The sequence below is a fragment of the Salvelinus namaycush genome, chromosome 3, assembly GCF_016432855.1.
Source record: "Salvelinus namaycush isolate Seneca chromosome 3, SaNama_1.0, whole genome shotgun sequence".
In the NCBI taxonomy this organism is placed as follows: domain Eukaryota; kingdom Metazoa; phylum Chordata; class Actinopteri; order Salmoniformes; family Salmonidae; genus Salvelinus; species Salvelinus namaycush.
This window is the reverse complement of record NC_052309.1, coordinates 57,221,978-57,240,220: the sequence shown is the minus strand read 5'-3', so window position 1 is coordinate 57,240,220 and position 18,243 is coordinate 57,221,978. Positions and strand designations below refer to the sequence as shown.

Here is an 18,243-nt window from a genome sequence, read left to right as displayed (position 1 = left end):
ATGGTGAAGCACGTGGAAGACATGAGAGACTGGATGGCAACCCTGTGGCCCCTGGTACGGGAACACATGCTGGAGGCCCAGGAGGCCCAAGTGCGGGTGTACAACAGAAGGGCACAACAAAGGGACTTTCAGCCAGGAGATAGTGTTGATGTTGGTCTCCACCTCAGAATGTACGTTTTTGGCCCGATGGAACAGGCCATACAAAGTCCTTGAGAAGGTGGGTGAACTTAACTATAGGTTTAGACAGCTGGGACGAAGGCATCGGACCCAGATTTACCATGTGAATTTGCTAAAGAAATGGAATGCACTCTACTCTATTTCCCCGAAGAAGCCTACCGCAGAGACCAAGCCGGCGGAGGTGCCACTGGGGGAGCAGCTGAGCCAAGCACAGAAGCAGGAGCTGAGGGAGTTGGTCGGCCGGAACCAGGATGTGTTCTCCAGTGAACCAGGACACAACGATTTGGTACAGCACGGCATCATCACCGAACCCGGGAAAAGGGTGAAGTTGAGACCCTACCGCAAACCAGAAGCAAGGAGAGAGGCTGTCAGGACCGAAGTAAAAACAATGTTGAAAGCTGATTATAATTGCAAAGTTGAATAGTGAGTGGTGCAGCCCCATAGTGTTGGTGCCAAAACCAGACGGAACCATTCGATTCTGTAATGATTTTAGAAAGGTAAATGAAATCTCAAAGTTCCACACCTACCCCATGGCCCAAATTGATGAATTAACCGAACGGCTAGGGACTGCCCGATTTATCAGCATGCTTGACCTGATAAAGGGTTATTGGCAGGTGCCCTTAGCTCCCGAGGAAGAAAACTGCTTTCGCCACCCCTGACCGGCTGCAAGAAGCTGCCCTTTGGGCTGTACGGGGCCCCGGCCACCTTCCAGAGGTTAATGGAACAGATTCTCCGTCCCCATCGTGAGTACGTGGCGAGCTACATTGATAATATTGTGATCCATGGGAGTGAGTGGGAGACACATCTAAACTAGGTGAGCGCGGTACTGCAGATCTAACGAGAGGCAGGGCTAACAGCGAAGAAAGTGGAGGTGATTGGGACTGGCCCCGCCCCCTCCCCAAAAAGCAGCTACGCATGTTTGTGGGGTTGACTAGTTACTACCGGATATTTATTTCCCACTTTGCCTCCCTAGCCAGCCCCCTGACAGATCTGACCAGGAGCCGTCTGCCCGCCCAGGTGGCTTCTCCAAACCACTGGTGGTACAGACCGATACATCCAAAACAGGGATGGGTGCCGTCCTATTACAGGTACACGAAGGCGAGGAACACCCAGTCATGTACATTAGCCGGAAGCTGTTGCCGCGGGAACAAAGATTTTCCACTGTGGAGAAAGAATGTCTAGCTATCAAGTGGGCGCTGGAGATGCTGAAATATTACTTATTGGGATGGCACTTCACCCTCATAACGGCCCATGCACCACTGGTTTGGATGGCACGGAATAAGGACAGTAAAACCCGGGTCACCCGCTGGTTCCAATCCTTACAGCCCTTTGCTTCTCTGTCATCCACAGATCAGGTGCATGCCATGGAAATGCCATGGCACGGAGAGGTGAGGGGAGTGGTGAACCCCACACCCTTGAACCTACTACAATATATGTGTGTGTTTAAAAAAATATATATATATAATTTTTATATATATGTGCGTGTGTATATTTAAAAAATAATGTATATTCTCCTGACTGCGACATTGCTCGTCCTAATATTTCTTAATTCCATTCTTTTATCTTTAGATTTGTGTGTATCGTTAGATATTACTGCACTTTTGGAGCCAGGAACACAAGCATTTCGCTACACCCGCATTAACATCTGCTAAATATGTGTATGCGACCAATAAAAATGTATTTGATTCATACAAATCGCTCAGGCCCAGTCAATTTGACAACAAGAGATTTGCTGGCAATGTAAATACTACATGTAGCTCCTATAAAACTGAAACATTTTCTCTACTCCTCATGGGCAAACTGTGTAGAATTGTAGGAAATTAACTTTCAAACGGAAACAACAGTTTTAGAAACTTGAGAGTGTTTTCTATCCAATAGTAATAATAATATGCATATTGTATGATCTAGAATAGAGTACGAGGCAGTTTAATTTGGGCACGATTTTTTCCAAAGTGGAAACAGCGGCCAAGTATTGACAAGAAGTTAATTGTTTATGGTTCATTGAACAAGCATGGGAAACAGTGTTTAAACCCTTTACAATGAAGATCTGTGAAGGTATTTGGATTTTTACAAATTATCTTTGAAAGACAGCGTCCTGAAAAAGGGACATTTCTTTTTTTGCTGAGTTTACATAAGTATCAGTACTTTGTTGAAGCACCTTTGGCAGCGATTACAGCCTCGAGTCGTCTTGGGTATGACGCTACAAGCTTGGCACACCTGTATTTGGGGAGTTTCTCCCATTCTTCTCTGCAGATCCTCTCAAGCTCTGTCATGTTGGATGGGGAGCGTCGGTGCACAGCTATTTTCAGGTCTGACCAGAGATGTTCGATCTGGTTCAAGTCCGGGCTCTGGCTGGGCCACTCAAGGACATTCAGAAACTTGTCCCGAAGCCACTCCTGCGTTGTCTTGGCTGTGTGCTTAGGGTCATTGTCCTATTGGAAGGTGAACCTTCACCCCAGTCTGAGATCCTGAGTGCTCTGGAGCACGTTTTCATCAAGGATCTCTGTACTTTGCTGCATTCATGCACCATGCTTCACCGTAAGGGATGGTGCCAGGTTTCCTCCAGACGTGACGCTTGGCATTCAGGCCAAAGAGTTCGATTTTGCTTTCATCAGACCAGAGAATCTTGTTTCTTATGTTCTGAGTCATTCAGGTGCCTTTTGGCAACTCCAACCCGGCTATCATGTGCCTTTTACTGAGCAGAGGCTTCCGTCTATCCACTCTACCATAAAGGCCTGATTGGTGGAGTGCTGCAGAGATGGTTGTCCTTCTGGAAGGCTCTGTCAGAGTTTCCATAGCGCATTTTTTGGTACCCTTCCACAGATCAGTGCCTCAACGCAATCATGTCTCTGAGCTCTAAGGACAATTCCTTTGACCCCATGGCTTGATTTTTACTCTGACATGCACTGTCAACTGTGGGACCTTTAATAGACAGGTGTGTACCTTTCCAAATCATGTCCAATCAATTGAATTCACCACAGGTGGACTCCAATCAAGTTGTAGAAACATCTCAAGGATGATCAATGGAAACAGGATGCACATAGAGCTCAATTTCAGGTCTCATATCAAAGGGTCTGAATACTTAAGGTATTTTTAATACATTTGCAAAAATGTGTGTAGATTGATGAACATTTTTTATTCAACTTATTTTCGAATTAAGGCTGTAACTTTAACAGAATGTGGAAAAAGGGAAGGGGCCTTACTACTTTCCGAATTAACTGTATATCCCACAGTCAATCCTAAATCGTCATCCACGTGCACAATTATTTTTTTAAATTGTGCATTGATATAAATGGTTCTAGTTCTAGATCTCAAATTCTAGTTTTAGTTCTCAAATTAAGATTCAGCCGGGACAGGGATAACGGGACAGGGATATCATATAATATAATTTCATGAAATCACAAGTCCAATACAGCAAATGAAAGATAAACATCTTGTGAATCCAGCCATCATTTCCGATTTTTAAAATGTTTTACAGCGAAAACACAATATGTATTTATATTAGCTAACCACAATAGCCAAACACACAACGGCATGTTTTCACCATGTTTCCACCGCATAGGTAGCTTTCACAAAACCCAGAAATAGAGATAAAATTAATCACTAACCTTGAACAACTTCCTCAGATGACAGTCTTATAACATCATGTTATCCAATACATTTATGTTTTGTTCGAAAATGTGCATATTTGAGGTATAAATCATAGTTTTACATTGCAGCCACCATCACAAATAGCACCAAAGCAGCCAGAATAATTACAGAGAGCAACGTGAAATACATAAATACTCATCATAAAACATTTATGAAAAATACATGGTGTACAGCAAATGAAAGATAAACATCTTGTGAATCCAGCCAATATTTCCGATTTTTTAAGTGTTTTACAGCGAAAACACAATATATATTTCTATTAGCTCACTACAATAGCCAAACACACAACGCCATTTACTCCCCGCCAAAATAGCTTTCACAAAACCGACAAAATAGAGATAAGATTAATCACTAACCTTGAACAACTTCATCAGATGACAGTCTTATAACATTATGTTATGCAATACATTTATGTTTTGTTCGAAAATGTGCATATTTTAGAGCTGCAAATCGTGGTTATACATTGTGAATACGTAGCAACAATTCACCAGAATGTCCGGAGATATTTTGGACACTCACCTAATCTGACCAAAGAACTCATCATAAGCTTTACATAAAAATACTTGTTGTATGGCAAATGAAAGATACACTGGTTCTTAATGCAACCGCTGTGTTAGATTTTTAAAAATAACTTTACCACAACATACAGCATGCGTTATTGTGAGACAGCGCTCACCTATTCTCCGCCGTGTTGGAGTCAACATATTACACAGAAATACGAAATAACATCATAAATGTTGTCTTACTTTTGCTGTTCTTCCATCAGAATGTTGTGCAAGGAGTCCTAGGTCCAGAATAAATTGTTATTTGGTTTTAGAATGTCCATTTCTTCTGTCGAATTAGCAACTTTGGCTAGCCATGTGGCGCGAACATGCCCATCAACTCTTGGCGCTTGGAACAAAAAATTCCAAAATTCCCAATAAACTTCGAATAAACTGGTCAAACTCGGTTGAAAATCCTACTTTATGATGTTTTTCTCATATGTATCAAATAAAATCAGAGCCGGAGATATTCGCCGTGTATACCGAACGCTTTTCAGAAGACAATGTTGAGGTCCGCGCCGTCGAAGACAAACAAAATACCGGACCTGTCACTCCAAAAGCTCTTATTCGGCCTCAGATCAAGCTAGACACCCCATTCAACCTTCCACTGCCTGTTGACATCTAGTGGAAGGCGTATGAAGTGCATACAGATCCATAAATAAAAGCCAGTTGAATAGGCAGGCCCTGACACAGAGCCTCGTTTTCAGATTTTTCACTTCCTGTATGGAAGTTTGCTGCCAAATGAGTTCTGTTTTACTCACAGATATAATTCAAACAGTTTTAGAAACTTCAGAGTGTTTTCTATCCAATAGTAATAATAATATGCATATTGTATGATCTAGAACAGAGTACGAGGCCGTTTAATTTGGGCACGATTTTTTCCAAAGTGAAAACAGCGCCCCCCTATTCACAAGAAGCCCTTTAATGTCCTGTCAAATTATGGGCAATCTTGCGTCATACAGAAAAAGAAACGGTACTATGTGTGTTTTGTTCTACAGGTCATTGTGGGAAGACGTTTGCCATCTTGAAGAGGTATATCAGCGATGCGGTGCCAAAGACGAGCTGGCTGCTGGTGGTGGATGATGACACACTCATCAGGTAAAGCTTTCAGTATACACACACTCGTGTACACACGCAGCCACACACACACAAAGATACACATACACACACAGACAGACACTAAGGCCGATGGTGTGTCTGAGTGATAGTTCCTCCAAAATGTGTGTCTTCACTTATGCCAAAACCCCTGATGCAGTGAAAAACTGTCAAAAAAAAAAAAATGTAAGAACTCTTCAAGACTGCCTCCTGAGGGCACAGTCAGCAAACTGATTCTTTTTTATTTAGTGCGGAAGTTACCAGATGTAGAGAGCAGCGGAGTCATAATTTAATTGTTTTTTTTTTAATGAAGAATATCCTACCTGTTGTACCAGTGTGTGTGTGTGTGTGTGTGCATTGTGTGATGAGAGAGAATATATGTGTGTGTGCATGCACACGTGTTTGTTTGTACATGCATGTGTACCTGATGAGTGTGAGTGTATGCCCTCCCCAGCCTGCCCAGACTGCAGATGCTGTTGAGCTGTTACGACCCCTCTGAACCGATGTGTCTAGGGGAGAGGTACGGCTACGGGCTGGGCCAGGGAGGCTACAGCTACATCACTGGAGGAGGGGGGTGAGTCACTTACAGCTTCTACATCCCAAATGGCACCCTATTCCCTACATAATACAGTACTTTTGATGGCCCTGGTCAAAAATACTGTATAAATACTCTGTAAGGAATAAGGTGCCTTTTGGGACTCAGCTAACATCTCTGACACAGGCATTTTGGATGCAGCAATTTATGTTAATTGAGACAGAACCCGTCTTTTAAGAGCAGTGGTTCCCAACTATGATCCTCGAGGACCCCCAACTAGAGGTTTTCATGATTCCAACAGACCCGAGGACCCGAGCGGATCCAAGTCCTAAATTCTTACTTTTGTCTCGGATCTGGGTCAGGTCTGATGTAACTGTCACGAGTCTCTTGTATGTGCAACTAAAATAGATTTGCCGACTGGGCCTGATTGGACCTGTCCTCTGATAATTTAATGTCTGATGTGATGAGAACTGCACAAGCTTGTCTGTGTCATCTAACTGCAACTCAATAAAACGTACAGCTTATGTCCAACTGAAACTGGTCCCGGCCGCTCACTTCACATGCGCCTGCTGCTGAGGAGAGAGAGAGCGCGAGTAAGAGGAGCCTTGGCCTATAGGCTACTCTTGATTGCGCAGATGGAGGCCTTTTTCAAGGTAAAATGAAAGTTAGAGTAGAAAGATTATAGTGAAAACAAATTGACAAGTGGAATCGCAACAAAGCATCCTTCACTCATGCTGCCAAACATGCCCTTGTAAAACTGACCATCCTACCGATCCTCGACTTCGGCGATGTCATTTATAAAATAGCCTCCAACACTCTACTCAACAAATTGGATGCAGTCTATCACAGTGCCATCCGTTTTGTCACCAAAGCCCCATATACTACCCACCTCTGCGACCTGTACGCCTTCGTTGGCTGGCCCTCGCTTCATACTCGTCGCCAAACCCACTGGCTCCAGGTCATCTACAAGTCTCTGCTAGGTTAATACCTCTTGAGCCTATGGGGGCGCCATTTCGACTTTGTAAAAATGAGTTCCCAAATTAAACTGCCTCGTACTCAATTCTTGCTCGTACAATATGCATATTATTATTACTATTGTATAGAAAACACTCTCTAGTTTCTAAAACCGTTTGAATTATTTCTCTGAGTGAAACAGAACTCATTCTGCAGCACATTTCCTGTCAGGGAGTGAGATTTCAGAAATCGAGGTCCCTGTTCTGAGGTCAGTTTATAAGTCCCCATGTAAGCCATCGGGCTACATGCACTGCATACGTCTTCCTCTAGATGTCAGTAAGCGGGGAGAATTTGAATGGAGTGGATTGCGCAATCTTGGGCCCTATATAAGACCGTGGAACGGATGTACCGTCCTTTTCAACGGTGCGCCTGGCGCAAGAAGACATCACAATGGCGTCCTGCAAACGCTTTCGTTTTAGTAGTTCTATATCTCCGGTCATGTTTTTATTCGTTATCGGTGTTAAAGACATCATAAGGTAGTTAATTTAAACCGACTTATAGCAGTTTATTGCGATTTTCTGGGATTTCTTTGTCATGCGCTTTCACGAGTTGGACACCTCTCCAGTGGGTGGCTATCGTTAGCTGCTATTTCGACAGGAGAAGAGGACATCTTTCAACCGAAAGACGATTGTTCTGGAGAAAGGACACCTTGCCCAAGATTCTGATGGAAGCTCAGCTGTCTTTAAGCAGTCTTTATGCTGTTAATTCGTACTTATGTTGACAAATGTCAAATAATAATTCCGCCATGAATTACGGTGCGTCTCGCTTTAGCGCACGCTGTATGCTTGAAGTAACGTTAATTTTAAAAATGTAACCCAGCGATTGCATTAAGAACTAATTTGTCTTTCAATTGCTGTCCAACCTGTATTTTTTTAGTCAAGTTTATGAATAGTTTTCGATTAGAATAGGTGCCTCTCCAAGATGGCGCCGGACAGATTGCTTGAGGTTTTGGACACTAAACACATTGTATAAGCACGATTTGTGCCGCTAAATATGCACATTTTCGAACAAACTCTATATGCATTGTGTAATATGATGTTATAGGACTGTCATCTGAAGAATTCTGAGAAGGTTAGTGAAAAAATTAATATATTTTGGTGGTTTATACGTTATCGCTATGTTTGGCTTGAATCAATGCTGTTGTGATGTTTGCTATTGTGGTAAGCTAATATAACGCTATATTGTGTTTTCGCTGTAAAACACTTAGAAAATCTGAAATATTGTCTGGATTCACAAGATCTGTGTCTTTCAATTGCTGTACGCTGTGTATTTTTAAGAAATGTTTTATGATGAGTAATTAGGTAATACACGTTGCTCTCTGTAGTTATTCTAGTCGCTTTGGTGAGAGTTGTGATGGTGGCTGCAATGGTAAACTATGATTTATACCTGAAATATGCACATTTTTCTAACAAAACATATGCTATACAATAAATATGTTATCAGACTGTCATCTGATGAAGTTGTTTCTTGGTTAGTGGCTATTTATATCTTTATTTGGTCGAATTTGTGATAGCTACTGATGGAGTAAAAAACTGGTGGAGTAAAAAAAGTGGTGTCTTTTGCTAACGTGGTTAGCTAATAGATTTACATATTGTGTCTTCCCTGTAAAACATTTTAAAAATCAGAAATGATGGCTGGATTCACAAGATGTGTATCTTTCATCTGGTGTCTTGGACTTGTGATTTAATGATATTTAAATGCTAGTATTTACTTGTGACGCTATGCTAGGCTATGCTAGTCAGCTTTTTTACTGATGGGGGTGCTCCCGGATCCGGGTTTGGGAGGAATTAGAGGTTAAGCCCCGCCTTATCTCAGCTCACTGGTCACCATAGCAGCACCCACTCGTAGCACGCGCTCCAGCAGGTATATCTCACTGGTCACCCCCAAAGTCAATTCCTCCTTTGGCCACCTTTCATTCCAGTTCTCTGCTTCTAATGACTGGAACGAACTGCAAAAATCACTGAAGCTGGAGACTCCCAGAATCTCCCTCACTAGCTTTAAGCACCAGCTGTCAGAGCAGCTCACAGATCACTGCACCTGTACATAGCCCATCTGTAAACAGCCCATCCAACTACCTCATCCCCATACAGTATTTATTTATTTATCTTGCTCTTGCACCCCAGTATCTCTACTTGCACGTTCATCTTCTGCACATCTACCATTCCAGTGTTTAATTGCTATATTGTAATTACTTCGCCACCATGGCCTATTTATTGCCTTAACTCCCTTATCTTACCTCATTTGCACTCACTGAATATAGACTTTTTGTTTTCTTTTTTCTACTGTATTATTGACTGTATGTTTTGTTTATTCCATGTGTAACTCTGTGTTGTTGTATGTGTCGAACTGCAATGCTTTATCTTGGCCAGGTCGCAGTTGCAAATGAGAACTTGTTCTCAACTAGCCTACCTGGTTAAATAAAGGTGAAATAATATATTTTTTTAAAGGTGAGAAGAACATTGGCCTGACCAAATGCAATTTTCAAACATTTATTTATTTATTTTTGTATTTATTACAATGTATCATTATTGTACATCCTTATTATTAGTCTATAGATTTCACATGACTGGGCCCACCCACTGGGGAGCCAGGCCCAGCCAGTGATAATTAGCTTTTCCCCACAAAAGAGCTTTATTACAGACAGAAATACTTCTCGGTTTCATCAGCTGACGAGGTGGCTAGTCTCAGATGATCCCACAGTTGAAGAAGCCAGATGTAGAGGTCCTGGGCTGGCCTTGTTACACGTGGTCTGCGGTTGTGAGGCTGGTTGGACATACTGCCAAATTCAAAATAAATTAATTGGAGGTGGCTTATGGTAGAGAAATTAACATTCAATTATCTAGCAACAGCTCTGGTGGACATTCCTGCAGTCAGCATGCCAACTGCATGCGACCGCAAAACTTGAGACTTCTGTGGCAATGTGTTTGTGTGACAAAACTGCACATTTGAGTGGCCTTTTATTGTCCCCAGTACAAGGTGCACCTGTGTAATGATCATGCTGTTTAATCAACTTCTTGATATGGCACACCTGTCAGGTGGAGGGATTATCTTGGCAAAAGAGAAATGTTGACTAACAGGGATGTACACAAATTTGTGCACAATTGAGAGAAATAAGCTTTTTGTGCGTATAGAACATTTTCTGGGATCTTTTATTTCAGCTCATGAAACATGGGACCAACGCTTTACATGTTGCGTTTATATTTTTGTTCAGTATAGTTTTCGTAAGTATTCAGACCCTTTGCTATTTTGAGCACAGGTGCATCCTGTTTCCATTGATCATCCTTAAGATGTTTCGACAACTTGATTGGAGTCCACCTGTGGTAAATTCAATTGATTGGACATGATTTGCAAATGCACACATGTCTATATAAGGTCCCACAGTTGACAGTACATGTCAGAGCAAAAACCAAGCCATGTTTAGTACCCTGGGGAAGAGTACTAAACATTTCTACAGCATGGAAGGTCCCCAAGAACGCCGTGGCCTACATCATTCTTAAATGGAAAATGTTTGGACTCTTCCTAGGGCGGCAGGTAGCCTAGTGGTTAGAGCAACCGAAAGGTTGCTAGATTGAATCCCCGAGCTGAAAAGGTACAAATCTGTCGTTCTGCCCCTGAATAAGGCAGTTAACCCACTGTTCCTAGGCCGTCATTGTAAATAAGAATGTGTTCTTAACTGACATGCCTAGTTAAATAAATAAAAAAAATCCTAGAGCTGGCCGCCCGGAAAAACTAAGCAATCGTGGGAGAAGGGCCTTGGTCAGGGAGGCAGAGCTCTGGAGTTCCTCTGTGGAGATGGGAGAACCTTCCAGAAGGACAATCATCCTGTGGCCCAGCCAGAGCCTGGACTTAAACCCGATCGAACATCTCTGGAGAGACCTGAAAATATTAACGCTCCCCATCCATCCTTACAGAGCTTGAGAGGAATGGGAGAAACTCCCCAAATACAGGTGTGCCATGCTTGTAGTGTCATACCCAAGAAGATGCTTCAACAAAGTACTGAGTAAAGGGTCTGAATTCTTATGTAAATGTAATATTTCAGTTGTAGGTTTTTAATACATTTGCAAAAATGTTTAAAAAAACTGTTTTTGCGTTGTCATTATGGGGAATTGTGTGTAGATTGATGAGGGAAAAAACTATTTTATCAATTTTAGAATAAGGCTGTAACGTAACATAATGTGGATATGGTCAAGGGGTCTGAATATTTCTGAATATCTTCTGAATGCACTGTTTCTGAATGCACTGTATGTTTTTTTCTATAACATAATATTATGAAGCCTTTCATGTGCTTTATGTGCTTTTTTAAATTATATAAATCCTTCAAAATTTACAAAAAGTGACGTTAGCTTATGAAGATGTCACTTTACCCCTTTCTACATGTACAAATTACCTCATCTAACCTGTACCCCTGCACATTGACTCTGTACTGCCTCTGTATAGCCTCGTTATTGTTATTTTTTTGTCTTACTTTTAATTACATTTTTTACTTTTGTTTATTTAGTAAATATTTTCTTAACTCTATTTCTTGAACTGCATTGTTGGTTAAGGGCTTGTAAGTAAGCATTTCAAGGTAAGGTCTACTACACATGTTGTATTCAGCACATGTGACATACATTTGACATGATTTGAAGATAGAACAAAGTTTATAAGATCTCCAAAGCCTTTATTTTCTGCATTTATCCAAAAACCCTACAAAACCTCAATTCATTTTCTCATAGCCTGTGTCCAACGAACCATGGCAGAGTTAGTGCCTACAAAAAGACGCCATTACTATTGCTTTCATGAAAAGGAAAAAATCAAGAGGGCGAGATGCAAAATGTAATTTAAACCTGTTCATATTTTCCCTATAAACAATGACTTGACTTAACTTTATTAGGGTAATATCAAAAGAAATACACTTTTAGGGCCTCCCGAGTGGCGCAGCGGTCTAAGGCACTGCATTGCAGTGTTAGAGGCATCACTACAGACCCGGGTTCGATTCCGGGCTGTATCACAACCAGCCGTGATCAGGAGTGCCATAGGGCCGTGCACAATAGGCCCAGCGTCGTCCGGGTTTGGCCTGGGGGGCTTTACTTTCCTCACCGCGCCCTAGCAACTCCTTGTGGTGGCCCGGGCGCCTACAGGCTGACCTTGGTCGTCAGTTGAATGGTGTTTCCGCCAACACATTGGTGCAGCTGGCGGGCGGGTGTTAAGAAGCGCGGTTTGACAGTTCATGTTTCAGAGGACGCATGACTCGACCTTCGCCTCCAGAGCCCGTTGGCGAGTTGCAGCGATGAGACAAAATCTAAATTGGGGATAAAAAGGGGTAAAAAAATAAAAGTAAATAAAAAAAGAAGAAACTTTTGTGACAGTGTTGTGTGGTATGGCTATTATTAAACTATAGCCCTACTGCAGGCCTATGATATGAAGACAGTGTGCACCGGTGCTCCAACTGTCACTTGAGGTGAGGAAGACTGTTTCAGGCCTACCAGAGTTACTCCTACATTCGAACAATATAATGCTGATCTTTATACAAAAATATTCTGTTAGAAAATTTACAAAATAGCCTCCTTCTATATGCCAATATCTGTATAGCAGTAGTAGCCTATTTGACAAGGATAAAGAAATGCATGTTGGAAACATGGCCCTGGCATATGTCTATCTTTCTCTCGGTCTCTAGGGCTAAGCTTCTCTTCCTTCATATTTTAAATGTTTATATCATACAGTATACCTATAGGCCTATATGCTTGCAATGCCTTGGTGCATTTCCGCTCAAATCTCTGACAGCTGAAACGTGAGGTGGACAATTACTGTTTTTATAGGCAGTTTTTAAGGACACATAACTGTCGATCATTTGGCCAATATTGCTTGTTTATTGATCGCGCTGGCATTCTGAGGTTTCTTTTGACTTCTACTCTTGGAACGGGTCTCTCTGTTTTTCCACAGGCCTTTTTGGAATGGGTCTGACTGTCCTCGGGTCCATTTCGGAACGGGTCTCCATTTTTAAATTTTTTTATTTATGCATATCGGGTCGAGTGGGAAAGCCACGGATCCATTTCGGAACGGATCCAACTTTTTGGACCCATGAAGACCTCTACCCCAACAGTACACGTTTTTATTGTATACCCAGACAAGCACACCTGATTCAGCTTGTCAACGAATCATCAAGCCCTCAATGAGTTTGTCCGGGGCTACAACAAAAATGTGTGCTGTTGGTGGTACTCGAGGACCGGAGTTGGGACCCACTGTTTTAGAGGAAGTGTAGTAGTGGTGGGGGTGGTGTTGATCTGTGTATAAACTGTAGGAGGAACTATATTTGGAACAAATCCATTAGCAATCTCCCAAACACCCGCGTTTGCAGTTTTCTCTACAGATACTTATCTTCAATGATTTGTATTTTTTTCTGAATGGCCTGTGCCTTGTTTCTCTGTAATGAGTTCCTGGTGTAATTTTGCATTCTCACTTCAAATCATTACCATGGATTTGACTGGATTATTAGATCAGATTATAACAACAATATAATAGAATATAAGACAGTCATAAATGTGGTCAAATTGGCCACTAGATCATTGCCAGTTGGTCTCTCGTTAAACCATCAATACGCGCTAAAATCACCCTACAGCTGATATCAGTTGCAACCATCATCCGCCACCAATTTACCGCTCCATAAAGGCATCCGCATCCTAGGTTTGTTGTGTGTCCCTCAAGACACTGTAGCCAGTACACTTCCTCAAAATAATCTGAATTAATCTAAGATAACAAAAAAAATCTGCAATTATTTTGACGTTTTTGCCGATGTCTAAGATGTTTGGGGCAGTATTTCTCAAGTGAAATTTGCATGAAAACAAGTCGTCTCTCGCTGAATGACAAACACTTAATTGAAGAATCCTTACTGTTGACCGATCACAGACGAAGGGGCGTAGACTTCAGCTACCAAAGTTCAGCTTGCCTCAAGAAAAATAATTGTGTCCACGAACAGCCCAAAAAAACCTTGGCGAAGACCAATATGAACAAAAACGTTTGTCATAACTTTCGTCATAATGTATGCACTGTTTCGGATGGGAAGCCTGGTTTCCGGGCGTCGCTTTTATCTCTAGTCCTGAATGCAACCAACATTTTTCAATATGATTTTGCCCTCTGGTGGGTAGCATCATCGGAACTTGCAATTTTAAGAGTGATTTATTGATTTGACAATCATTCTGTACAACTGAAATAAAGTATTTCATTTCCTTGTTTACCACGGCAAATCTACTATGGCAATGTAGCCTAAATTCCAATTTATGTAAACCATTAATGATTTTACTTGTCTGAATCGAAAATGCCCATTTCTTATCAAGAAGGGAAAAGGAAATATTCCTGAACTGTAGGCTACAGTTTGATATTTGAAACAAAATCGTGATTGTGTTGTATTTTGAATAAAATAATATTATATTCTTATATTGTGCGGATAGTGGAGATTATTTATTTGAAGCTATTTGTAGAACAACGTGATAAAACTCAATAGTGAACCTTTATAATTTCATACAGGGCTACTGTACAAAATAGTAATTATTGTAGTCTACTTTATTGAAGAAACAATGTCTGAATTGGAAGGAAATGTGGTAGGATGAGTAATTTGTTATTATTTGGATGTCGTTATCCAAAGAAACTGTAACGATTGTCGTCGGGAGAAGGAGAGGAGAACAGATGCCAAGTGTTTCATTTTATGATATTTAAATTGTCTATCACACACATTGCTGCAATCAATATCACTTTCATTCACAATTTGGTCGGCTAATTAATTAACAATTGGTTTTCAATAACTTTATGTGTTTGTGTGTTGTGTCCTGTCAGGATGGTGTTCAGTAGGGCCGCGGTGGTGAGGCTCCTGGCCAGTGACTGCAAGTGTTACAGTAATGACGCCCCTGATGACATGGTGCTGGGGATGTGTCTCAACGCTCTGGGGCTCCCTGTCACACATAGCTCCCTCTTCCACCAGGTAATACACTGGCCTTACCCATTACCCTTATGCCAGGAACCCACAGTTTGGAATTGTATTGACACTATTCATGTTTCACATACTATTTTCATGATCGTTATTGTCGTACACGAAAAATGGGAGCTCCAGAGTCGCTCAGTGTGGCAAGGTCAACAATAGCTGATTTACTGCACTTGTGATCTCCCGACAGCACCAAATTGTCCCAAACAAAAGTCTAGCATGTCAGAATGTTCTGTCGTAGCTCTGTACTTTTCGTACTGTGTGAACACTGCTATGAAGAAGATTCCACGCCAATAGGAACGCTGCATACTGGCATGCACTGTAGAAAATATGAAGCAGTTGGTTCATCTTTATACACAGCATGTTATCTAACATTTTCTATACCCAAATGACAAGTATTATGGAGTGAAAATATCCAAATCAAATTTTGTTAACCACATTGAAGGCATGATAGACCACAGATTATGGCATATTTGACAAATAAGCAAATTCTGCTATCTGCTATTTTTTCTGACAAATTCAAATAAAAGCAGATTGAACTTAATTTATACAAGTGGTAAAGTGAGAACACCCTTCAGATAGCAAATCCTTAAGATGTATTAGCTGTTATGTCGTACATCCACTGCACGACATAACAACGTTTGGATGATTAAAAACGCACTGTGAGAGCTATTACCTTATACCTTTTTTATCCATTACCCTTACCTCATACCAACTACCCTAACCCATTACCTTTATCTAATAAGTTACTTAAGACCTAATACTGTTTACCCATTATTCTAACCTAATAATACCAACATTTCACAGTACATCAATTTCACAGTTCAACAATGGTTGTTGTAGCAAGGCCTTGGTTACGAAGATACTAGTCTTTGATATTCTCTCTGATTGTACTAGTGTATTTAATAGCCCTGTTTATGAGTAGCAATTACAACAGTCTGGAGTGCGGTGTCTGCTGGCTTCACTACATTCCTACAGAAAATATTGTACTTTTTACTCAATACATTTTCCCTGACAACCCAAAGTACCCGTTACGTTTTGAGTGCTTAGCAGAACAGGAAAATTGTGAAATTCACACACTTATCAAGAGAACACATAGTGAAATGATTTATACTTTTACTTTTATTTTTGATACTGAAGTATATTTAAAACAAAATACTTTTAGACTTTTACCCAAGTAGTATTTACTGGGTGACTTTCACTTTTACTTGAATAACTTTCTATTAAGGTATCTATTTTTACTCAAGTATGACAATATGGTACTTTTTACACCACTGGTAAGCAGTCTATGGACAAGATAAGAGAGCAATCCATGCTTTGGTTTCTCCAAATGCTAACCTTTTAACATTTGTGACACAACCAATGCAAATCAATATCCTCGATATTAGCTTTTTAAAAATTGTTCTGTCCCTACAGGCACGACCTGAAGACTACTCCAGAGACTTTCTAGCCCACCAGGTGCCCATCTCTTTCCACAAACACTGGAACATCGACCCCGTCTTCAACAGGTGGCTAAAGGATGAGTCGATGTCAACAAGCTCACACGGACTAAACAAGAGCACCAAGGAAGAGTTATAGTCACTCAGACACTATCAGTCTTGGTGTGTGTGTGGAGTCATGGACAAACATATTGTCAGCATGTTTCCTCCATCGGTGTAAATGTTTTCTATATTGTGAATCTTGCGGAGATATAATTTGGAAGGTTCATGCAAGCCTGTCCCTGACTGTATGTATGGGAACTTATTCATGACTGAGGCCAGGATTCAATCCAAGGCACGTTTCAGCAGCGCAATATAATGGACTTTCAAAGGTAAATGATGCTTGAGTCGACATGCTAGCATTTACCATGAATGCGATCTCGGCGAACGCCGGGGAAAACGCCTTTAGAAGACATATTGTCGGCTGTCTAACGCTCAGATATACGTATTGAATCCCGGCCACAGTTTCAATTGATTTGCATGTTGAGGTTGTCAGTGTGTGTTCGGATCTTGTCTGTGTATATTTATATGATATAATCTATTCCTTGCCAAGTTGAACAATGAAACAGTTATTTTTTCTTAAGGACATATCTCAACATTATTACTACATGCTGTACAATGTGTACTATTTTGATATCAAAGTGTTATTACTTAAAAAGATATGTTTGCGCTGTCTTATTGGAGTTTTATTTCTGGCATTTGGTTTCAGGATTAATTAATGACTATTAATTGTGAATGTACATTTTTATTTATTTATTTTTATTTCACCTTTATTTAACCAGGTAGGCAAGTTGAGAACAAGTTCTCATTTACAATTGCGACCTGGCCAAGATAAAGCAAAGCAGTTCGACACATACAGAGTTACACATGGAGTAAAACAAACATACAGTCAGTAATACAGTAGAAAAATAAGTCTATATACAATGTGAGCAAATGAGGTGAGATAAGGGAGGTAAATGCAAAAAAAAGGCCATGGTGGCGAAGTAAATACAATATAGCAAGTAAAACACTGGAATGGTAGATTTGCAGTGGAAGAATGTGCAAAGTAGAGATAGAAATAATGGGGTACAAAGGAGCAAAATAAATACAGTAGGGGGAGAGGTAGTTGTTTGGGCTAAATTATAGATGGGCTATGTACAGGTGCAGTAATCTGTGAGCTGCTCTGACAGCTGGTGCTTAAAGCTAGTGAGAGAGATAAGTGTTTCCAGTTTCAGAGATTTTTGTAGTTCGTTCCAGTCATTGGCAGCAGAGAACTGGAAGGAGAGGCGGCCAAAGGAAGAATTGGTTTTGGGGGTGACCAGTGAAATATACCTGCGAGTGCTATGGGTGTGTGCTGCTATGGTGACCAGTGAGCTGAGATAAGGCGGGGCTTTACCTAGCAAAGACTTATAGATGACCTGGAGGCAGTGGGTTTGGCGACGAATATGAAGCGAGGGCCAGCCAACGAGAGCGTACAGGTCGCAGTGGTGGGTAGTATATGCGGATTTGGTGACAAAACGGATGGCACTGTGATAGACTGCATCCAATTTTCTGAGTAGAGTGTTGGAGGCTATTTTGTAAATGACATCGCCGAAGTCAAGGATCGGTAGGATGGTCAGTTTTACGAGGGTATGTTTGGCAGCATGAGTGAAGGAGGTTTTGTTGCGAAATAGGAAGCCGATTCTAGATTTAATTTTGGATTGGAGATGCTTTATGTGAGACTGGAAGGAGAGTTTACGGTCTAACCAGACACCTAGGTATTTGTAGTTGTCCACATATTCTAAGTCAGAACCGTCCAGAGTAGTGATGCTAGTCGGG

At 41.1% G+C, this 18,243-nt stretch overlaps 1 protein-coding gene across 1 annotated transcript; it reads left to right on the top strand.

Moving 5' to 3' along the window:
* On the top strand, window positions 1–16,546 carry LOC120043937 (beta-1,3-glucosyltransferase-like). The gene is made up of 7 exons (XM_038988537.1): window positions 1–90; window positions 329–440; window positions 792–920; window positions 5,369–5,468; window positions 5,920–6,039; window positions 14,824–14,968; window positions 16,385–16,546. Exons 1-7 carry the CDS (start codon window positions 1–3, stop codon window positions 16,544–16,546), a joined length of 858 nt encoding a protein of 285 aa, XP_038844465.1.
* Window positions 16,547–18,243: the final 1,697 nt, after the last annotated feature.

Coding starts and splice junctions, on each gene's coding strand:
- LOC120043937 (XM_038988537.1), top strand. CDS start 1: ATGGTGAAGCACGTGGAAGACATGAGAGACTGGATGGCAACCCTGTGG. Junction 91..328: donor TGGAGGCCCAGGAGGCCCAA/GTGCGGGTGTAC, acceptor ATTTCCCCGAAG/AAGCCTACCGCAGAGACCAA. Junction 6,040..14,823: donor TACATCACTGGAGGAGGGGG/GTGAGTCACTTA, acceptor GTGTCCTGTCAG/GATGGTGTTCAGTAGGGCCG.